General features: G+C 64.6%; 2 protein-coding genes across 7 annotated transcripts in view; both read right to left on the reverse strand.

Moving 5' to 3' along the window:
- The window catches only part of NAP1L4 (nucleosome assembly protein 1 like 4), a 44716-nt gene extending 42897 nt beyond the window's left edge, over positions 1–1819 (reverse strand). For 2 of the 5 annotated variants that reach the window (XM_059398926.1, XM_059398927.1), the window contains exon 1: positions 213–320. Coding sequence is in view for 2 of the 5 variants with exons in the window: in XM_059398931.1 (XP_059254914.1) it covers positions 213–1082 (870 nt within the window). In the remaining 3 variants the exon portion in view is untranslated. Of the gene's footprint in view, positions 1–212 lie in introns of all 5 variants that reach the window. The other 3 variants (XM_059398931.1, XM_059398930.1, XM_059398928.1) reach the window with 2 other exon arrangements.
- A 5371-nt stretch (positions 1820–7190) lies between these two features.
- CARS1 (cysteinyl-tRNA synthetase 1) overlaps positions 7191–22783 on the reverse strand; it is a 39866-nt gene continuing 24273 nt past the window's right edge. For both annotated transcript variants that reach the window (XM_059398933.1, XM_059398932.1), the window contains 13 exons: positions 21687–21799; positions 21084–21212; positions 20589–20718; positions 20356–20459; positions 19869–19966; positions 19504–19693; positions 19258–19326; positions 16966–17047; positions 10883–10963; positions 10260–10327; positions 8567–8626; positions 8053–8136; positions 7191–7511 (listed from right to left, as the gene is read on the reverse strand). In XM_059398933.1, coding sequence (XP_059254916.1) covers positions 7377–7511; positions 8053–8136; positions 8567–8626; positions 10260–10327; positions 10883–10963; positions 16966–17047; positions 19258–19326; positions 19504–19693; positions 19869–19966; positions 20356–20459; positions 20589–20718; positions 21084–21212; positions 21687–21799 — 1343 coding nt within the window. In that variant the 3' untranslated portion in view covers positions 7191–7376. The remainder of the gene's footprint in view (positions 7512–8052; positions 8137–8566; positions 8627–10259; positions 10328–10882; positions 10964–16965; positions 17048–19257; positions 19327–19503; positions 19694–19868; positions 19967–20355; positions 20460–20588; positions 20719–21083; positions 21213–21686; positions 21800–22783) is intronic.

Raw genomic sequence — 22783 nt, forward strand, 5'->3', positions numbered from 1 at the left:
GGCGGGGGGGCGGGTCCCCCGCGGCCGCCAGCTCCCCGCCCGCTCCCCGCGGCCGCCCGCTCCCCGCCCCGGCCTCCCCGCCGCCGCCCCGGCCTCCCCGCCCCTGCGGCCGAGGCCTGCTCCCACGGCGGCCCCGGCGCTCGCGCGCAGCGCCCCGGGGCCCCCGCCGGCCCGGCTCCGGCTCCCCGCCCGCCGGCGCAGCGCCCCGTTACCCGGCCGAGCGCGGCGCGTCCGCTCCTCACGCCTGCTGCGGCTGCGGCACTGGCGGCGGCGGGGGCCTCGCTCGCTCCGGAGGCTGCGCCGCCGTGGCCGCCAACAACACCGCCTCCCATTGGCCGACGCGCCTGGCCCCGCCCTCTACAAGCAAGCCGGGAGGCGGTTGGGCGGACTCGGCGCAAGTCAAATACGCTTCGGCGCCGCCGGAGACAACCAATCAGAGGCCGCGGTAGAAGGGACGTCACGCGGCGGCGCCCGCAGACCCCGGAGCCCCGTGCAAACACGGGCGCGTGACGTCCGGGGCGGCGCGCGCCTGCCTTCCTTCCGCCTCTGTAAGGGGCGGAGCGCGCGGAGGACACGCGGAGGGCACCGGCGGCCGCCCCGCTCACCCCGCCGCCCGCCCTCCCCGGACCCCGGAGCGGTGCCCCCGGCTTCGCGCGCTCTCCCCGCCCGCGTCGGCGCAGCTCCCGCCCCTCCCGCCCCCGCGAGGCCCAGGCCCTGCCTCGTGCCGATGGGCCCGTTCCTCGCCGCGGGCCGGGCACCCGGTGCGAGCCGTGCGCCCTGGGCCCGGGGTCAGCTCGCGGGGGCGCCCGGACCCTCGGCCGGGAGCGCGTGGGGAACGCGGCTCCGCTCTCCGTGGCCGCCCCGCGAGGTGCCGCGGCGCCCCTGGTTCTGGGGGCCGGAAGGCAGACGTCCGGGGGTCGCGGGGCTGGGCTCCTCGGAGAACTCCCGGGAAGGGGACTCTTGCCTCTTCCAGCCTCTGAGGCCCGGGCCATCTCGGGCCGCAGCCACTGCCCCCCCAGGCTCTGTCTCCGTCTCCCGTGGCCTCCCCCGGCACGACGGGACAGCTCCCACAGGGGCCTCATTCCAGCGCCATCACGGGGCGGGGACCCCTTCTGCACGCGTCAGGTGCACAGGAACCGGCAGCTGGGGGCGGCCGTTGGGCCCGCGGCGCACACCCAGGCGTGCCCTGCTCGTCTTCTGGCCTGCCGGCTGTGTATGGCGAGCAGCAGTAAAAGGGCAGGTGCTACTGGGTCAGACCTCTGGGGCCGTATTCTTGACCTTCCCAGTTCTAGCTGGGTGTCCCGGACAGCCTGCGGCTGCGTCTCACCATCTGTCAATCACGGGCACTTGTAGTGCTCACATCACAGAGCTGGTGGGGAGCTGGAAGACACTGGGGAGCAGCCTGAAGCAGGTGTGGACTGTCCTGATGACCCCACCCTCCCTGGCCAGGGGAGGGGGCTAGGGGCCTGAGGACAAGCGTCTTCAGAGCCGGCGCCCGGGCCCGTTCCTTAGACCCTGCTACCTGAGGCTCTCCTAAGAAGTCTGTTCTCCAAGCGGCTCAGCTGGCACCATGCTCCAGGTGACGTCTGGGCCCCACAGGCCCTGGTGCTCAGGAGGACCAGGGGCAGCCACTGTGGAGCCTGCGTCCTGAGCCACCCTCCGAGGGGCCAGCACAGCCGGCTCCTGGGTCCGTGGTGGGCCTAGACACGGGGGAAAGCAGCCCAGGCCTGTGCATTGTGACTGTGCCCCTGTTACAGATAGATGGATTGACTTAGATGAAACTTTAGATTGTAGCAAATGTATTTTTCTGTTAAAGGGACAAGAATGGATGTCTCCAGTGGTTTCCTGGGGCTGCCACGACAGAGTACCCTGAGCTGGGTGGCTTAAACACGGAGAAGTTTCCTCTCCCAGCTCTGGACAGTAGAAGTCTGAAATCCGGGTGTGGGCAGGGCCACACTCCCTCCAGGGATACTAGGGGAGGAACCTTCTTGCCACTTCCAGCTTCTGGGGGCTCCGGGCCTCCCTGGGCTTGTGGCCAGGCCCTCCTGTCTCAGCCTGTCACCACGTGGCCTTCTGTGTCTGTGTCTCTCCTTTTCATACGAAGACACTAGCCATACTGCACGTAGGGTCCCCCCAACTCCAGTGTGAGCTCATGCTAACCCAACTAATCATGCCTGCAAAGCCCCTGTTTCCAAATAAAGCACATTGTAGAACTCTGCCTGGATACTGTTCAACCCAGTACAACCTCTGTGGTGGAAACCTGGCACTTCCCAGGCCAGCTGGTCACCGATCAGGAAGTGGTCCCTGCAGGGAAGTCTGCCTCTGCTTCCCAGTGGGGCAACTGCTCCTGGCCCTTGAGTTTCTGGAGCCTTCACTCTGCGTCGGGGCTGAGGGGTTGACCCTGTCCATTGCCCACCTCCACTCAGGGGTCTGTCCTTACTCTTCTAGTCCCTGGGGACCCAGGGTGAGGCACCCAGCCACTCCACCCCCAGCAGCCCTGCGACGGTGGGCTCTGTGTCTCACCATGTCGGCTTCAGACCCCAGCTCCCAGCGCCTGGGGGCCTGTGTCTGAAGGCTCCACCCCACTCGGGACCACAGGCTTTGAGGATCTGCTAAGAGGCTTCCCAAGAGCCCCGAATGAAGGTGGGCTCATTTTCACACCATTTCACACCCATGCCCAGAAGGTAGGACCAGATCCCCAACTCCGTCCTCGAGACATGTTTATTCTGAACAGCTTCCTTGCCTCCGTCCCAGGCCCTGAGACACACTCAAGCTTTGCTGACCCCAGAGCCTTGTGCAGATGTCTCCTAATTCTTCCTCAGACGCGGTCCTTTCTGATTATCCCCTGGACAGCAGAAGCACCAGCAAATGGAGCTGCTCTGGGCTGGGTTTCTTCCTTGCCAGGAAGGTTTACTTGTCACCAGTTAAGGCACCCCTCGTGCCCTTGGCTTGAGGTCAAAGCCAGTCCTCCCGCCTGGGGGTCCCCAGGGTGCCTGTCAGCTCCTCCCCGCTCCGCGCTGTGGCCCAGCCTGCTGCTAGGCTCGATGGCACCGCTCTTCTGCTCTCCGTACTTCCAGAGCGCTCCACCACCCTCCAGTGAACTCAGAATTGGGGCTGTGGGGCAGGCACGGGTTTGTTTCAGAGTCCCCAAGTGATGCTAACTGTAACCAAGCCCAAGAAGGGCTGGGAACAGAACCCCTAGGGGTGTGGGGTTTCCCCCGTCTCCCAGCGCCGACTCCGCCCCTGCCCAGCTCTGGGCTGGGCACACCTGACGACAGCCCCGCACGCAGGTCCTCCGTGGCCTCCAGCCATGGGGACCTCAGGGGTTTGCGCTCCGGGGCCCCCGCCCTTCCTGCTCCTTGGCCTCAGCTTCATTGGCCTCGGCCCAGGGGCCCCCACGTAGACATCATCCCCAGTGGAGGTGCCAGAGACACCGGTGGGACAGCTGCCCCCAGCCCCACGCTCAGCAATGGCCCAGGCAAGGGCAGCCTAACCTCATCGCAGAATAACCCTAGAGCTGGCAGCGGGGAGGGGACTGAGCCTCGGGGGCCCGTCCGTCCACTGCGACACGTCCTGCGACACCCACACGGCCTTGCAACGGAACGGACACATGGAGACACCAAGGACCGGAGGCTCTCCTACGGTGTGGACTTCGGATGACCCACACCGCCTCTTCCCTGCACAGAAGGGTGTGCCGTGCAGAGCATGTCTGTACGCCTCAGAGCCTCAGAAAGAGAGAGTCCAGGAGACTGTCCCCAAAGCCTTACAGGTTCTCTGAGACAGCCTCAGGGGGCTGCTCAGTCTGTCCTGGGAATTTGGGGCATGGTTTTCTTTTCTTTTCTTTTTTAAGATTTTGTTTATTTATTTGACAGACAGAGACCACAAGCAGGCAGAGGCAGGCAGAGAGAGAGGAGGAAGCAGGCTCCCCACTGAGCAGAGAGCCCGATGCGGGGCTCGATCCCAGGACCCTGGGATCATGACCTGAGCCGAAGGCAGAGGCTTAACCCACTGAGCCGCCCAGGCGCCCATCCCTGGTATTTTTATACTGGAAACACCAAGTATTTCACTTTGGGGAGAAACAGCAAGACGAGGCTCCCAGAGTCTAGGAAGAGGTTTCTTGCACATACTTGTCAGCAGTGAATTAATTAATTAAACATAAATTTTAAAAATGTCCACCCCATCCTGTTCCAGAGGTTTCTCCTGCAGCTTGCAGGGCACTGAGGACTCTCCTCACCAGTCTACCCGAGGGGACCTGCCGGAGGGCCGTGACTCCGATGGAGGCCGCAGCCGGGCCCTCAATCCCCCAGCACCCCAGGCTGCCTGGCTCTCCGAGCAGCGAGGGCGGAGGCCAGCCTCCCGCTCACTGGTCCCTGCGGAGGCAGGACAGGGCTCCCGTCCCTCACGGAAGACGAGAACATTCCCTGGCAGTGTGCTTTAAAGGACGTTCGGTCGTGAGAAGTTCCGCACAGAAAAGCAGAGAGGATGACATCAGGGCGGAGGCCCCCACTTGCAGCGTCTCTGGCTGCCGTGGACTGCCTGGCAGCCTCCTGCTACGTTTCCCCTTGGGGACACAGGCAGACACAAGTGCCACAGTCACGTGGACTAGCAGAACCTCCTTCATATCATCCCAGACCCCGTCTGCTTGCCAGTTTCCTGGCGGTCTCCAGGGCGGTGTGTTCAAACCCAGCAAGGCTCTGGGGGCCTGTGTCTCTGCCATCAGGTCTGCCTCCTACCCCTCATCCATACCCCCGACACGGCGGCCCCTGTGGCCTGGCAGCCCGGCAGCGCGAGTGCCCACCTCCTGGAAGGGTCTGGTCACTCCCCTGCAGCTCCCCTGCCCAGATTCGGATCTTGTGCTTGTCCCCTTCTGGGGGGCCAGCAGAGCCTGGCGCTGTAGGGTGATGTGCCTACAGCGCATCTCCCCTGCCCCCTGTGACCTACGAGCCACCTGCAAGGTGACGCTTTGGCATGGTGGAAACAGCCGCTCCCGCCCGCTGTCCCCCGGGCATCAGCAGCCGCGGGCAGGCCTGGCCTGGGTCGCGCCGCACTGGGGTCATGGAACGGAGGCTTTCTGCGCCTGCTATCCCGCCCCTCACGTCAGCAGGCGCGGCGCCCCAAGTGGAGCAGCTGGAGGCCGAGTACAGCTCCCGTGCCCCGTGCCCCGTGCCCCGTGCCCCGTGGGGGCGGCCTTGACTCTGCCTCCGGCAAGTCACTGAGTCCAAGAAGAGGCAGAGGCAAACCCACTTGCAGGGGGACAGACGAGTATCTCTTGGCTTCCCTTGCTTCTGGGACGGCATACACCTACCCGGATTTCAGCAAATCCTTGTTCTCAGGGCTCCCATCCCCGACCTGGTCAGTGGCGGCTCCCGAGACGGTTTATCTTGCAGTAGAGATTCCCGAGATGCTCAAGGAATCCCCCCCAGGGTGCCGTCATGCCGGCCAGAGCACAGATCCTCCCGCCCCGGCCTCACTCCCATGCACCCCCCTCTGCCCCATCCCTCCAGTTCTAGCACGTCAGCAGGGTCACCGACCGGCAGCCCCTAGACCCCACACGACGCCCTCCTGATCCCTCCCTTCTGACACGACCCCCTTGGTCCCTGAGAGCTTCCCTTTGGGGACAGAGGTCTCGGGTGTCCTGGTGCTTCTGCTCTAGGCCCGGAACGGGCCGTTTCTCCAGGGAGCGGGTGGCACTGAGCCCCGAGCCTGGCTCTCCAGGGACTCCTGCAGCCAGGCCTGCCCTCCGTCTACACAGCTAGGAAGCCCAGGCTCAGTTCATGCTGTTGGTTCTAATTCATATATGGGCGTTACTGCGGTTTTGCTTAACTCCTTTGCTTTTACGCTAGTGTTTCTTCTCTGACGCCAAGGTCTTGGGTGCTGACATCAGGAGTATTTGCTTCGTCCCACAATAGAGATTAACAACAACGCCAACATCACTACCAACGACGGGATACCGGAATGAAGTCTGACTCCTCTGCCCTCTTCGGCCTTCGAGGAGCCCACGGCGGGTGCAGAGCAAAGCAGCAAACCCCCACAGGAGCGGAGGCTGCCGGGACATTGCAGGCCCTCACTCTGTTCTGGAACCTCGCCACCGCATCCCATGGAGCATGGTGGGTGTCTGGGACCCCCAGCTCGCCAGCAGGATGGTGGCAGTCCTGCTGTCACGTCTAAGGGTACAGCCAAAAAGGCACCTGGCTGACCGAGGCGCCAGGGAGGACAGTAAGGTGATTGCGGTTTCCGGCCACTAAGTTCTGGGGCCAGCTGTCGTCCGGCAACAGGTCTCACTGTGTTTTGGGGCCTTGTGGTCTTACTGATTTGTTTGTACATCACATGTTTATAGGGCTGAGGAGTCGAGGTCTCAGCACCAGAGCAGCCCCCCACCCGGTTTCATAAGCACGCGTTCCCCGTGCCGGCAGTGCCAAGTCGCACCAGGCGCCTGGGGACGGGCTGCTGTCCCATCGGCTCCATAAACGACGCTGCGGGGAGTGGGCTGTCTCCCAGGGTTTCCTATCGGGGGTCACGGGGCTGAGGGCTGAGGGTGCCTACAACCGGACGGTGCCCACATCCCCCCCCGGGGTCGGGGTGGCTCGGTGCGGCCATCATGGCCTGGTGAGACTTGGACAGCGTGCCCCGACCTGATGATCCAGCACTGGCGTGTCTGTCCTCTGCCGCCACGGGGCTGCCCTGGCACCCGGCCTCTGCAGGCTGCCGACTGCTGACTCTGCCCGCAGCCCCCTCAGGCCAGGTGGGTGCGGCTCAGCCACAGCAGGGTGGTGCCCGCACTGGGAGCCGGAGACCAACGGCCACCTGCCATGCGTGCACGACCTCCCCCCTTATCTCGGCGGGCAGCTGTGCGGAGGCGGGCAGGGCAGGGCCCCTGGGCGGTGGTGCTGCTGCTGGAGACCAGACGCTGTGTTTACTCATCAGAACCAGAGGGGATGGCTGCACGGCCTTTGTGTGGGGGGTCAGCGGGCTTGCCAGCTGGAGCCCGTCTTTCTCCTACTTCAATACCTCCAAATGCACCCACACACCAGAGATTAGCCGATAGCAATCTGCACGGGGGAGAAATTTCTCGGCTGGCTGGAACAGCTCCGCTGACCCGAGCATCGGAGCTGTGACCCGCTGAGCCAGCGGCCCCAGGCAGGCTGCGCCGGCGCTGACCGGGCAGGGCGACAGCACACGGGACAGCTGGCCTCGCTGTTCGGAAATCTTTATTACCCCGGTCTCAGCGCCGGTGCCGGCGTGGGCCTCTCTGCACGGAGTTCTGGGCTCAGGCCCCGGGCACCGCTGTAAACAGGGCTGGAACCCGGGATGCGGTCATTGAGGAATGCGGACGGGAAGTCCGGCCACCGGTGGCTTAGAGCCCAGTCCCCGAGGTTTCACTGGAAGCTTCCGTTTTGCACCATTTGCAAGTACTCCTTGTGGAGCTTCTCCTGGGCCTCAAAGAGCTTCTTCAGCTTCTTGGCTTGCCCTTTGCTCAACTCCTTGCCTTCTGTGTCGTGTGTGGGCAGACCCTGAGAACGTGGGGAGCACTGGGTCAGCAGGGCACGCCTGGCCCCCCCCTCGGAGCCCCTGGGCACAGCCCTGGGACACAGACTCAGCACACTTTTGCGTGGCCACGTGGCAACCCCCGTCCTGGCCACTGAGAAGCCAGCGATTGGGCTGGGGGTGGGGGCACCCTCCTGCCTGGGGCCGAGGCCACTGATCCCCTTTGGGTCAATGTGGCTCAGTTCTGATAGGGCTGTCGCAAAGGAAAGAGGGAAACACACATCTGAACCAGTGCGGGTGGGGGCCAGTACGGACTGGTCTGGGGACAGTACCCATGCCCCCGACCCCCGCCACAGCACCTCGGGCCGGGCTGCGAGGGTGACCTGGGCTCAGTTCAGCCAGGCCACGACTCTGCTCGGCCGCCGTGAGGGAGGGAGGCTGCCTCGGGCACTTGGGGCACCCCCACAAATGGCTCCCCAAACAGAAAAGCTGCTCGCCCGCGGCTGGAAGTCCCTGTAACCCCGATTCAGTGGTCTAACAGGGTTCTGAAAAGAAAGAGACTCTTACGTTTTCATCGAACTTGGAGTACTTGTCACTCTCCGACAAGAACATCTCACTGGGTGGGATCTTCATCTTGGCCAGCTTCGCTGCCTGGACACAGAGCCCTGGTCACTGCAGCCCAGCCCGCGCGGGGAAGGCATCACACGCACCCCCCCGGCCCAGCCCTGGGACTGAGAGGGCGACGGAAGATGGGGAGGGTGAGGCCAGGGCAGAGCGGGTCAGAGGGACAGCTGCACACGGTGGGTCCTGCCTAATCCCCACCAACAACACGAGAGTCAGCCGACACCTCCCCAGGGACGCCGAGCCCGCGGCCGCGGGGGGGCAGCTCCCTTGCCAGGCCGCTCCCTCCCCGGGGCCTCCTGGCCTTCCTGCACTGGTGGGTGCCGTGGTGGGGAGGCGCTGCCGGTGGGCACGGGGGAGCGGGGACCTCGCCGGGCCTGAGAGAGGCCCAGAGAGCAGGACCCGGGGTCCGAGTGTCCACTCCCGCCCAGGAAAGCCGGGCCCCACGGATGGGGGTTACCTCTTGTTCCTGTTTCTTCCTGGCCGCCTCCTCCTTCTTCTTCCTCTTCTCTTCCTCAGCCTAGGGGAGCGGCGGGAGCCCCGTGAGGCAAATCTGCCCGGGGCCTCTGGGGCCAGGAGGTAGAACAAAGCAAGGCCTGTCGGACCCCTATCGCCTTCACCTGGACTCTGGCCACCCCACGGGGGCTGGGGAGCCCTGGTCATTAGGGCCTCTCGCTCACTCCCCGGGAGACCCTCAGCAGCCCCTGTGGGCGCTGGGCCCGCTCCGGACGCGCGCAGCAGCGGACAGCACGGGATGGGATCTGGGACCCGGTGGGCACAAAGAAAGGAACAGCGAGGCCCGCTGGGGCTGGGCAGGGGCTCGGTCAGGTGTGTGAGCAGGGACAGCAGCACGAAGGCCCAGAGCCCACCCCACCTGCAGTCAGGGCAGGGCTGCGGGGGGCGGCCTGGGAGCAGGGACGTGGGGCCGGGTGGCAGCCGAGGGGGGAGGCCCAGGCCCCCAGTTGCGCCACCACGAAGGAGGTACAGGTTTGGGGAGTGCAGTCCCGATACCCTCGTGGACATCCTGGGTTTCGGGACTTCCTGGTCAGCAAAGCTGTCAGGTGGGCGGCTGGGTACAGGCTACTGTGGGGCCTGAGCAGAGAATCGTGGGGCCAGGTGAGGTCAGGGCAGGGCCCACACAGTGGGAAGGGGAGCGAAGTTCGGCAAGCAGGAGCCATGGGCTCGGGGGAAGCAGCCGCCGGCGCAGGGGAGGCCTGCAGCGGGCAGAGAGGCAGCCTGGCACGGGGTTGGCGGCTGCTTCCTGCGTGAGGACACTGTTTGCCTCCTGGTGGGAACACTCAGGGGTGGGGACAGAGGCGGCTACTGCTGGCTGGGACGGCCCCGCTGGCAGACAGACAGGAGCTGCGGGAAGATACGCCGTGGCCCGCAGCCTGTGTGGGAACCCGCCAGGCAGGGCCGTCCTGTGCCACCTTCCTCAGAGACCCGTCTGCCTTTCTCCCTGCGTGCAGCTGCGTGGGCAGAGGGGCCTGGGCAAGGAGGTGGCGAGCAGCGGCGTGTGTGTCCTCACCCAGCCTGGGGTGTTGGGAAGCACGCCAGCCCCTCGTCACCCCTGTGGCCAGGCCACCTGGTACGCTGTCCAAGGCGAGGTGAGACCCTGGCCCTGGGGACGGGCCACTAAGCTGGGGGAGCGAATGGGACAGAAACGGGAGCTGACAGGGCCCTGGCTCTCGGGGACGCCCCACGGTGGTGGGTCTGCCCGCGGCTCAGCGCCAGCGGTCCGGCACCTGCCCGGCGCCCGTCTCGTGAACCGAGTTTCCGCACCCACATGCGCCTCCCGCCCGCGCTGCTCACGCCCCCAGCCCCGGCCCCGGCCCCTGCCCCACGCTTCCTGGGCAGACGGAGGTCCTCCCGCAGGGACAAGGGACACCCCGCTTCCACAGATGAAGCTGCGGCCAACACGTCAGCTACACGGTTCCTGAGAGCTGTCCCCTGACCTCAGGGGCTTGCTTCGTAAAACCAGGGCCTCCCTTGGCAGACAGACCTTGTTCCGTGACTGCCCTGCCCCCCAGTCCATGTCCCGCTAGGCCTCCTTCTGACACCCGCAGACGCTGGGCCCCACACGGGAGCCCTCGCAGGGTAGCGCGCCCACTGCCTCCCGCTCCCGTCACCGTGCGGCCACCCCAGCCACTCACCCGCCTCTTCTCCTCTCTCTCCCGCAGCAAGGCCTCTCTGTCCCCCAGCTTGACCACGGTCGGCAGCCCTGAAGAGCCAAGTCCGTGAGGTGGGGCCCAGCCCCCACCCCGTCCACGCGGCCCCCGCAGCCCCTCGCTGCTCATGGGGCTTCCATGTTAACTGGAACATGGGGCGGCCTCGCTGCTCATGACACAAGGCCCAGAGATCACAAAATGCGACACGTCACCTGAGTATTAAAATCTGATAATTTCCTGCCCAGCCGTAACCCCACAATGTCAACAGACACAGGGAGAAACCCGCCGGCAGTCCTGCGAGCCATCTGCCGAGGAACAGACGAGGCAGGGCGGCCGGTGTCCTGGCAAGAACACACAGCTGGGCCAGGGTAGGGGACACCCAAACGCCCATCGACTTGGGAGGTATCCAGGCCAGCTGGAGAGAAAACCACAAAGCCTCCCCCAGGGGCCACGCGGGTACTGCTCTGGGACTCCTCAGGGCAAAAACCAAGGGACCTTCGACCCCGTCCTGCAATTCTTTCAAAACCAGCCCCTGACCCCAGCATCCCCCCAGCCCCGTGCCCGCAGCTCCCGACAACGGGCCCCCAGACGCAGCCAGCGGGACGCACCTTCGTGATCTTCTAACCGCACGCCGAGCTCAGGCAGGATGTCGTCCCGCAGGGCATCGCTGAGCTGCAGGACCTCAGGGACTGTGGACGAAGACAGCGGCTCAGTCCGCCCGGACACAGAGGCGGCACCAGGACGCACCTACCATGCGCCTTCCCGCAGACTCTGGGGAGCCGAGGCCCAGGCTCCACGGACACAGCTGACTGTGCACCACCTCGGGACCCCGCTCTGAGGCAGATCCCGTCTGCAGCTGTGCCCACACAGCGGCGGGGGATTCAGAGCAGGAAGCCAGGCCGGCAGCGGGTCCAGGGAAATGAGGTTTCTCCCCCAGAAAAGGAGCTCAGAACCCCCCATAGCCCCGGTCAACCAGGCAGGTGTCCCTCCCCCACAGCCCTGGCCCGGCGATCCAGAAAGGTAGCCGTGTCACACACTCCAGACGCAGGGACCCGAGGTCACACGCACTCTGAGGTCACCCAGAAAACCTGCAAAGGCTCCCTGAGCTCTTCACGCCCTGACAGGCCTGCCCGGTGCAGAGAAACACCGGCGTGGATGAGCGTGCCGAAACCTCAGTGCGGACTGGCCAGAACCTGCTGTACTGCCCCACGCTCCCTCAGCCCCCGCCTCGGGAACCGCACCCCTGCTTCCTCCAAATGTCCTCGCAGCAAGGCAGCTAGACCCACATGGCTCCAGCGAGAGCCGGAACTGGGTCTGGAGGGTGGGGTGAAGCCCGCAGCGGCCAGCATCTGACACCGCCATGCAAGGTCTGGCCGCGGGGTAGGGAAGGGCCAGAGGCCAGGGGGACACTGCCGTGAGCACGGGCTCCACTGGGGGCACACAACTCTCGGCCAAGCCTCGGCCACCCCAGCTGTGGCTGGAGGGAGCAGAGGGCCTGAGAAGCCCAGGAGGAGGCGCCCAGCCTGGCCGTCTCACGGCCCGTAAGTGACTTTTCCACTGAAGATGGCACATCCCGGCACAGAGCAGGCCGGGATGATGCAGCCTTCAGGCCTGAACGGGACAGTCCCTCGGGTCAGACATGAGGCTGGGAGCCACACGGCAGAGAAAGGCTGTCTGTTTGCCGCGGAGAGCCAAGAGCACTCGGAGGCCTCACTCGGAAACCCGAGGGTGAGAACCTGCCCTTGGGGAAGGGGACCCGGTGGCAGTAAGAACTGGGCAAGTGGCAGGTGACGTCTGTGCAGCGGCGACGTGGGGCTGTTCCTGAGAGCAGCCACAAGGGGCCGTGGGGGGCCACGTGTGGGAGCAGGCTGTGCATGGCGGTCTCCCAAAGCCAGGTCTCAGACTGGCTCACCTCCTGGCTCCCAGAAGGCCGCCTGCCCCACCGAGTCCCCTGGGGGTATGCCTGTGTGGGAGCCGGGCCTTCACAGGGCACAGGGTGGCAGGCCATCGCAGGAAGCTCTGACGGCACCCAAAACCAGGACGTCAGGTGACAAGAGGGCTGACACCCGGCCTCGTCTCACCGTGGACACACTGCGGGCAGCGTCGGCCACGTCCTCAGCCCTCCCTCAGGCATCCACCTGCACCACGGGCCCAACCCAAGTGGTTCTGTGCGCCCCGGCCTCGCGCGATGAGAAACACCCCGCCCGCCGCTGCGCCTCGTCCCTCGGCAGCACTGGCCAGGGCCCACGGGGCCACTCACTGTGGAAGAGACGAATGAGGAACAGACAGCGACTCTCGTGTCTCGGAAGACCTCTGTGCCCTCCTGCACCCCCGAAGCATGGCCATGGCTGGGAAGCTTCACGCTTCCCAACGCTGCTCAAGGAAAAGCTGTCCGTGCCTCCCCAGCCTTCCCAGCCGATGGGATGACGCCCTCCACCCCTGCTCCCTGCCCTCGCCCCGTCCAGAGCGCCCCGCAGGGCAGGAGCTAGGCTATGCTAACCGGAGCCATAAGGAAAGCGATCCCGCCGTCACCACCCGCTGACTGTCAGTTGGTGTTAGGTGGCAGGACCCCCAGAGGCCCATCTGTCCTGTGGGCGATGCTGTGCAGAGCTGAGGACAGTGGCCATCGCCACCACCTGAGACCTGCCCTGTCCACACAGCTCAGAACTGGCCCCCACTGCCTGTCTTTCCAAACCTTTTGATTTCTCTGGGGCTCACTTTCTCCTCCTCTGTCTTCCCGGTCACAAACTGACCAGCCCCGTGCACACAGTGACTCCCACAGCCCACAGGGACAGGACGAACGACCCCACGAGACACGCGCACAGGGTCGAAGGGACAGCTCTCCAGACAAGAGGCACTCGTGGCCACGAGGTGCGGGGACTGCACACCATGTGCGCAGGGAAGGACGCAGCAAAGCCCCGCAGGGAGGTCCCCTGGGGTGGCGGGACCCACAGCAGGCATTTTCCTACAGCCAGAGATAACAAGCATCTGCGAGGGCGTGGGGGACACGGGGCAGCTGCCATGCAACACAGTTCGGGGCTTCTTTAGAAAATCACACATGTGACTGTCCCACGACCCTCACGGCTCCCCTCCTAGGGACGGCCCTGAACCCTGAACACGGGACTCAGCAGGCACTGGGCATACACGTCCAGAGCCCCACTCCCCGCAACGGCCGCAAGGTGGGAGCTGCCCAAGTGTCCGCCGGCAGTGACCCGGACACGCGAGACGTGTGCTCGCAGCCAGGGGAACACTAGCTACCCCGGCAAGGAGCTGGCTATGTACGGTGATAGCATCTGGGATGTGCAGGAAGCCACACGCAGAAGGTCCCGGGCTGCAGAGACACGGGGCGTCCCAACCAGGCCGATCCATGGGCACAGAAGGCAGGCTGGTGGGCGCCGGGCTGGGGGCCCAGGGGCCACGGCTGTTCCTCTGGACGGTGGAAGGGCTTGCGTGTTTGCACAACACCCTGAACATACTAAGCGCTGGCTGACGTGTCCGCTCTCGTGGCGGCTGGCTCTGGGTTCTCTGCGTTTCATCTCAATAGACTCTTTGTTTTTCAAAGGGAAATCTCTGGTCGGACGTTTTTAACGAATTCAGTGAACGTTTTCAAGCCTAAAGAAGAACGCGGATCTCAATAGTAAAGGCAAAAGCAGGAGCAGGAACAGGGGCTGCCTCCAGGATGGCGGGGAGAAGCGGGAGGACCAGCGCGTGGACGCGACCACGGGGCAGGGGGCGGGGGCTGGGGACAGGGCCGGGTCCCACTCCACCCACTGCCACGTGCTGCCGGCAGCTACGCTAGGCTGTGCTGTGCGTCCGCCCTGGGAAGATCCCGTCTGCGGCTCTAGCCCCAGCACCCGGGGGAGAAGCCGGGACGGGGCAGGGCCGTCACACGGGAAGCGGCCCTGGGGGAGGTGGGGCTGTGACCCGGGACAGCAGGGGCCACCCCATGCAGCAGGGCACACACAGGACAAGTGCTCCCGAGGGGGAGACCACAGAGGCACAGGCACCAGCCTGGGCACGCTCGTCCAAGGAGAGAATCAGTCCCACAGCAGCTAAGGGTGCGCCGCTGGCCATGTGTGCCACACCAGCACCTCGCAGTCCTGCTGCCTCCAAGAGGCTCTGGCTGGAGCAGGTTCTAGAGAAAGAGGGCTGCTCCTATGGTCGCCGGCCAGTGAGCAGCAGCTCGGAAGCACTTGGGGCGAACACAGCGAGCACAGTCCCTGTCGGCACCGCCCTGGCGGGCCAGCACGGTACAGGGCTCAGGGCGTCTGCAGAGCTCGGCACCTGGAGGCATGCGGCCACGGGCAGGGAGCGAGTCTCCCGGGGCCGGCTGCTGCTGGCGGGGCCACAGGCAGGGCCACAGAACAGACCGGGCACTGAACAGGGAGGCCCGTCAGGTCACTGCAGGGAGGCCCGGGAGAGGACACAAAAGACCACAGACTCTGCCTGTGGACAAGCGAACGAGCCAAACGGGATCCAGGCACACGGGAGCGCTGGCTAGCCGTGAAGAGGGAGCAAACTCTGAACCAGCCACAGTGCGGACGGGCCCGGAGGGTATCAGTCACACTGAGTGACAGAAGCCACTCACGAAAGGACAAGTCCTGCAGGACTTGTGTTCATCCAGAGAGTGGACGGTGGGCCCCGGGGCTGGGGGAGGAGTAGCGGTTGGTGCCTCAGGGGGACAGATTGTGGACGGGGGAGGGATGGGGGGGTCACTTCCATGGGAATCTTCGTCTGGGTCCGTGGAAAGTTCTGGAGACGGATGGTGGGTGCGGCCTCACAGCAGTGTGAGCGAGCTTAGGACCCCGAGCTGCACACTTGCTCACGATTAGACGATACGTTTTATACGTTAACGTACGTCTTACCAAAAATGAAGCAAATCCGGGGAGAGGGGCATCTGCCGCGCCCGCATCCCTGCACTTCTCACATCTTCCCAAATTCCCAAGCCCCGCCTGGCCAAACACCCCCGGCACACATCCTTCCCGGGCTGAGCTCGAGGTGACGCCACGGTGGGCATCGGGGACAGGGCCTCGTACCCGCCTGCCAGGCGAGCCCCAGGTCCCTGGGGCCTACTCTGCGTGTCTCACTGTCTCCACGGCCAGCCCAGGGAACGGGACAGCCGGGTGCCCAACAAAGACTCACACGGCCGGTACCGCGGTGGGGCGGGAGCCTTCGCCAGCCCAGAATGCTGTCCTCGCCTGTGCAGCCCGAGGGGCACGGGCCGCGGGTCTCTGGCTCCCAGAAGGCACCCGATTTGCAGGGCCCCAGGTCTGTGGCTCCCGGGCCACAGGCTCAGGCAGGATGACCTCAATCCACCCGGTCCTCAGGGCAGGAGAGCACTGTAGGAGGCCAAGGCACACACGGCACAGACACAACTACCACCATCCCGACTCCGGAATCAAATCTGGGCTCTCTGTTTGCCTGAGCAACAAACAGATCAAAGCAGAAAGATAAAGCAAGCCGAGGAGACACAGAACCAAAGTACTCCCCAAGCCCATCGACGGGCACTGCTCTGAGGGCCTGTGCAAGCCCCCGGCGTGGTCTGCCTGGCCGTGCACAGCCTCCGATGGCCCTCGCTCGCCAGCACCTGCCAGGAAGGACGCTGTGCTGCAGGGGGACATTCGGAAAGAGGTGCCCGGGCGTCCCCAAGACTGAGACGGCAGTGTCGGCAGCATGGCTGGCCGAGGCGGCACGGGGCTGGCAGAGTCCATCAGGCTTTCGCAAGCGCTTTACAAGAGTGAGGGTGCCAGGTGCTGGCGAGAGAGGGCCGTGCTTGTTCAACGAGTCCCCACGCCCAGGCCTGAAGCCCCCGTCAGACTCAGGCTCCCCCTGGTGGCCCAAGGCCTCAGGGCCCTCCTGTCCTCTTGCTCTGCGCTCCCTGGGACAGACGCTGGCCTGCTCTTTCTCTAAGCTGCAGCTCCCCCCAGAGGCTCCGCGAGCGCCCCAGGGGCTCTCTGCCCGCACCACCCTCAGGACAGCCTGCCCGGGAGGCCGGGCAGGGAGCACGGCACAGTAGGGACAAGTGGCATCTGTAGCAAGTGACTCCTGCGTGTCCCTCCCTGGCAAGGCTTGAGCTCTGGCGCGGTGCTGCCCCCGTGGGAGGCCGGGCAGCGTGCGCATGAGGAGCGGAGCGGAGCGGCCCCGGCCCGTTCCGGGCTCAGCACACCCTGTGGCCGCGCACAGGGCGCAGACTGAGACATGTGCTCCCGCCTGCTGGCGCTCTGCCGTCTGGCTCACGGCCCGTCCAAACTAGCCTGCGACGACGCGGCACTCTCCAAGTCCCCAGGGACATGCGACAGGGACCCACCTCAGGAATGCTGGCGACGCTAGACAGAACAACAGTGGGGGCAGCACTGGCTCCCCCAGCTCCCTGTGCTCGCTTCTGGAAGCAAGAACAGGCCCGTGGGGGCACGGAGAGTGGAAATGAGCCCCGCGGGGACAGAGGGCAGGGGTCCCCGAGGGGCCTCGTTCTGCCTTTCCAGATAGCACAGACCAAGAAACCGCACCCCTCACACTGCCCTGCCCCGCGGGGGACACCAGTGTTGACAGACGTGGTGGCTGTCGTGATGCGGGGGGCGGGGGCTGCAGGGGTCATGCCCCAGGTCAGGCGCCACTAGCACCCGCCGGCACCCAGGGCAGCCCACGCACAGAGGGTCCGAGGGTGAGAAGCCCCAGGGAGGAAGCGCCTCACCTTTCTGCTCCCGGGCGATCCTGCGCACGCCTTCCCTGAACTCGGACAACACCTGCAGATAGGGCAGGACCGTGGCCTCCAGCTGCGGGAAGAACAGGTGCGCTCAGAGAGAAGCTTGGACAGGGCTCCGTGGGCGCGGCAGGGGGGGTGCGGGTGGCGCTGCCCCAGAGCTGGGACACGCTCCCCCCTCAACACTCAGTCCCCGTGTGGACGACGTGCGCCAGAGATAGGAGGCAGTTCCGCACCCCCGGCCCAGCCAGATGAGTTCTGCAAGGCGCTCTGTGCACGTGCCCACAGGCGCGGTTTTCCCTCTGGTCAGACTCACTATTACAAAAAGCCCATCTCTATGGTTAAACTGTTCAACGCAGGGGTCTGTCAGGCGGCTGCCTTCTGGGAGGCTGAGGCCGTCCCTCCTGGGCCGGGAGCGGAGGCTGGCACCAGGAGCCGGGCCAAGCCTGCGTCTGACCTGTGGCCACGCACACGCTTGTGCCAAGAGGAAGAAGGTCCCCAGAACCGTCGCCATGCACGCTCAGGTTCGCACCCGGCCATGTCCACACCCGGCCACAGTGGACCACCTGCACTGACCCGGAGGTGGCCCGGGACCGCGAGCCCAGTGAAGGGAAAGCCAAGGACGCAGAATCCAAACTAGAGAAACGATGATTTGAGAAAATCTTCCATTTCCATCTTCCCTAATTTCTGCGGCAGGCTTTTAAGCAAAGTCTCTCCCTGCCTCCTACTTCAGTCCTCCGGTGGCTCAGTCACCAGAGTAGTAACCAGCTAGGCTGGCGAGTGCCCCGGCCTCTTGCGGCCCAATCCCGCACTGGGGCTGGGGCGCCGCGGTCGTGCAGGGGGACCGGGCATGGGGTTTTGCTCTTTGTCTCCACCAGGCACCAAGACCGCCATGGTGAGCCTCAGCACAAGGGGACGGAGGCCTCCACCAGCGTGCCGTGAGGTCTGCCTGGAGGAGGAGTGCCCCAGCAGGCCAGGCTCCTGGCTGCTTACTCCCACACGCAGCTTTCAAAGGGTCCACGGAGGCCACGTGGAAAGGCCCCCACACAACCACCGCGTTAAAAGTGATTCTAAGCTTGAGAGCAGACTGTCGTTAACGTAGGAAGTGTCTCCTTTCTTTTTTTCTAAGAAGCGGAACACCTGGTGTCACTTGTACAAGACAGCGCAGCAGCTCTGCGGGTTTTCTTTCCGAGAAGCGCGGAGGAAGGTTAATGCCTTTAGACCAACCAGCTCGACGGCTCGTGGGGCCCCGGGGATGTGGTCCGGAGCTCGGGGAGGGCTTCTCCCTAACAGGAGCTGGTCCCTTGCCAGAAGCCAGTTCCTGGGGAACCACCTGTACGCTCCCTCTGCAGGAGACCCTCATGCTGGCCACCGTCCAGAAACCGAACTCTAAAAATGGTTTGTCTTTTGGGGCGCCTGGGGGGCTCAGTGGGTTAAGCCGCTGCCTTCGGCTCGGGTCATGATCCCAGAGTCCTGGGATCGAGCCCCGCATCAGGCTCTCTGCTCAGCGGGGAGCCTGCTTCCTCCTCTCTCTCTGCCTGCCTCTCTGCCTGCTTGTCATCTCTGTCAAATAAATAAATCTTTAAAAAAAAAAAAAAAAGGTTTGTCTTTTTACTTTGTCCTTGCTTCCTGTTGTCCTTTAAATAAATTACGTCTAAACAGCTACGCAGACCTTCTCATCGAATCACTGAGGACCAGGCCTGAGGAGTGTCTGAGGCGAGTCTGAGCGAGCACGTGCCACGAGGGAGGGTCAGCGGAAACCGCAAGTCCCAGGCGACACTGCCCTCTACCGAGGACCTTTCTCCCCCCTGGACGCACCGGTCGGCACGCTGGCCGAATCCACACGTGCGAGGACGTGAGCCCACGGGCACCACCTGACTGCAGCACCGTCTGAGTCGGTCCCACCGCGCCTGCTGCCCCGGGACCGAGCTCACAGACCGCGCACGGCAGCCCCCACCACCGGGCAGGGGGCAAGGCTGAGCGCACACGCGGGAGAACAGCTGACTGCGAGGCTGAGCGCACACGCGGGAGAACAGCTGACTGCGTTCACTTCGATTCCGCAGCCACGTCCAGGCGAGCCCCGGGGCTCAGTCCGGAAGGTCCAGTGCAGGTGGGACCTAACGGGGGCCTCCCGATGTCCCCAGGGTTGGCGCAGGAGAGGGACGAGGGTGGGCAGGGAGCCGGCGTGGACAGCCAGAGGCTGCTCCTCGACGGGGGCACCGTTTCCCGGGGGTGGGATGGCCCCGGGGGGAAGCTTCTCTGTGCGCAGGGTGTTCTACTCACATCTAGGCTGGCTCCAGGTCCTCTCACTGGGAATCCCAGGGTGCTTTCGTCTTCGATAGCCCCGAAGATCTACAAAGAGAAACAGACATGCCAGCGTGCATCAGGAGGTCCTGAGAGGGGGCCCACGGAGACCGGACACCAAGGCCCATGCTGCCCGAGGCCTCTGCGGTCCTGGCCAAGGCCCGCTGCCTGCGCACACGCCGCCTGGCAAGAGCTGCAGGGGTCTGCAGCTCGAGGGCCGCCTACCTTCAGCATGTGGGTGAGGTAGAGGGCGATGCTTTCCAGCAGCGCCCGGTTGGGCCTTCTCCTGGCAGCCTTCCGGGCCGCCATGTACAGGTTGCACTGGCTGACCAGAGCCCTCATTTCTTCCAAGACCGTGCGCGTGTCGACGTTGTCACACAGGGCTTCATGAACCGCCGCCTTCTTGTCCTGAAAGCTGAGCGAGAGGACCAGGCGCGTCAGCTGGTGACACAGTGCGCATGCACGCGCGTGTCCAGCTCCGGACCGTGGTCCTCCCGGGTGCAGCAGGCGTGGGTCTGCACTTGGGGAGCCACGGTGCCCTCCCCGCCGGTGGGTCTGCCATGCTCGCGGCCCGGAGAGACATCTCCCACCTCCTGTCCAGCTCCGACTCTTCGTCCTCCCACTTCTCAAACCGACCGGTTATTCCCACGGGAGCTCGGAGGACGTCCTTCACATTTAGGAAAAACTCCTAAAATCAGAAGATTTGGATTAACGGCTGTAGAAGAGTTTTCCGCCCCAGAGGTGTCTGAGAGAACTTCCATGGTGCAGCGCGTCTCCGTCACGGGTCACCAGAGAAACCACAGTGCTGACACCGCACCAGTGGCCGGTTCTGCCTGGGACAGTGGCTCTTCCTGGGACAGTGGCTCTGCCTGGGACAGCAGTTCTGCCCGCAGGTGTGCAGGAAACGCGCCCCACGGGCACAAGAAGATGTGGGCGTCTGACTCTAGCAGGTCAGCGAGGCTTTGGGATTGGGGAGCCAGGCCAGTTGCCCTCCGGGGCCGCCCTCCCGCGTGCCCCGTCAGTGGGCGCAGGAGCGGGAAGGACCCCGCCGGGCCGAGCGGAGAGGAGGGGGCTTACGTTCAGGAACTTCTCGTACTGCAGTGCCGACTCCATGGTGTTGCTCGAGTAGTCCAGCGTGTCCTTCCAGGAGTGCATGAGAAAGGCCAGTCGCAGCTGCCGCGCTGGGACGGGGGACAGCACCCCAGGTCAGCCTCTGCCACGGCGCCTCCCAACAGGGCGCTCAGGCCTCGGGGGCGGGACTCAGGCCTCCAGGGCGGGGCTCAGACCTGGGGGGCGGGGCTCAGACCTACCGGAGTGCTTCTTCAAGGCGTCTTTAATGGTGATGAAGTTCTTGAGTGACTTGGACATCTTGCAGCCGGCGATGGTCAGGTGACCCGTGTGCAGGAAGTAGCGGACCCAGCAGTCATTCTCGAAGTAGGCCTGCTCGGGAAGGGGCAGAGGGGGCGAGGTTGGGGCGCTCTGTGGGCACTCGGTTCACACGGTGGATGCACGAGAGGGGGCTGCCTCTTCGAGCTGGGGCTCGGGGTAGCCCTGGACCAGCAAGCCCAGTGGCAACGACGGGTTCCGATCCAGACCTGTCTGTTGCCCGCGCTCTGGCTGTTTGTGCGGGAAATCAGACCGAACAAGGGTTCAGATCCCAGCAGCGACCCCTGATGTGGGCATCAGGCTGTGCCCAGCTCTTGGCTGGCTGCGCCCCTGGCTGCTTCCACCACCGTGGGGATGTCAAGACCCCCCACCCCCCTGCCAGGCCACCAGTGGGCACAGCGGCCCCAGCCCCTGCCTACCTCCGACTGGGCCAGCTCGTTGTCGTGGTGGGGGAACCGGAGGTCGAAGCCCCCTCCGTGAATGTCCATCGAGGCCCCCAGGAGAGCGCTCGCCATGGCAGAACATTCGATGTGCCATCCCGGACGCCCCTGCAGAGCCAGACGACCCCATGACTGGCCACTCTCGGTCTAGGCCTTCAAGTTTCCTGTACTCCTGACCCTCAAAACCCCTGAGCCTGACCAGAACAGACGTTATGTTCTGCACATGAACACTCGGGGGGCCCCTGCTGTCTGGGTCCCAGCCACGTTACTCCCAGAACTGCCCAGGTCTGGACCAGATGCAGGTGCCCGCACCCCATCCTCTGGCTCTGGGCCACCAGGACTATTGTCATGGGGACACCAGAGCATGGACTGGCCTCCATTCTGAGGCCACAAAGACAAAGGGGCATCGAAGGCAGTCCGTCCACCTGCTCCCCAGGGGCACCGGGCAGAGTCCCAGAACGGAAGTCATGTGCCCAAAGGCTCACAAGACTCTTTGGTGTGTGGGCCACCAGGACAGGGCAGATAGGCACCACAACAGCGAGGGCACCCACCCCTGCCGCCCGCACCTTCCCAGGAGCATACCTTTCCCCAGGGGCACGGCCAGGATGGCTCGCCTGGCTTGGAGGCTTTCCACAGGGCAAAGTCATTAGGGGACCGCTTCTCACTCAGACGGTCTGCCGAGATGCTCAGGTCACCTGCCGACACGAAGAAGCGGGTCACCCAGTGCTGCCTGTCTGGACCCAGCGGGTCACCCGGACCTGCCTGCAGGACTCTGCCGGACAGAGCTGTGTCACTGCAAGGCCACGTCTGGGGGTGACTAGCTGGTGCTTCGAATTTCCTCTCATTTGCTTGGTCAGCACACGGCTTCACCATGACCAGATGTCGGTGCTGCCCCAGCCCAGGAAGCTCCCATTCCCCAGGGCCTGAACCACACCCGCCGGTCCCTCAGACGCCCAGTGTCCAGGGCCGCAAAGGCCCGAACTCAATGACAGCCACCTTTCCGAGCGCGGAGTCGGGAGTGGAGTCAGGCCACGGAGAAGGTGCCCTAGCAGCAGTCAGAGGGAGAGCACCCAGGGTGTTTGCACCACAGACCTGACAGCTGCAACACAGGCGCTCTGAGTGGGACACGTGGGAAACACGAGGAAGAGCCAGTAAAAATGGCACGATCGGGGGTGCCTGGGTGGCTCAGTGGGTTAAGCCTCTGCCTTCGGCTCACGTCATGATCCCAGGGTCCTGGGATCGAGTGCCGAGTTGGGCTCTCTGCTCAGCGGGGAGCCTGCTTCCTCCTCTCTCTCTGCCTGCCTGCCTCTCTGCCTGCTTGTGATTTCTGTTTGTCACATAAATGGATAAAAAAAAAAAAAAAAAAAGGCATGATCACAAATAAAGAGATTCTCGCCGTTGGCCTTTCGGTGTCCTACCCGACCACCCCAGCAGCAGACTCCGCCCTCGCTGCCTCGGCCTCTCTCGGAGCAGGTCACCGCGTTGCACCCGACACGGTCTCATGTGGTGCGATGACATTCCTTTAGCCGCTGTGTGGCCGATGACGCACGTTCAAGCTTCTGACTTCCATTATTGCGTACACAGTTACTCACGACGCACATGACTTTTTAAATTTTGTTTTGAGAAATTCTGGGACTGCAAAGAGGACCCTCTTCCACAGGTGGCCCGCGTCCCACTCT

The sequence above is a fragment of the Mustela nigripes genome, chromosome 1, assembly GCF_022355385.1.
Source record: "Mustela nigripes isolate SB6536 chromosome 1, MUSNIG.SB6536, whole genome shotgun sequence".
NCBI classification, from domain to species: Eukaryota; Metazoa; Chordata; class Mammalia; order Carnivora; family Mustelidae; genus Mustela; species Mustela nigripes.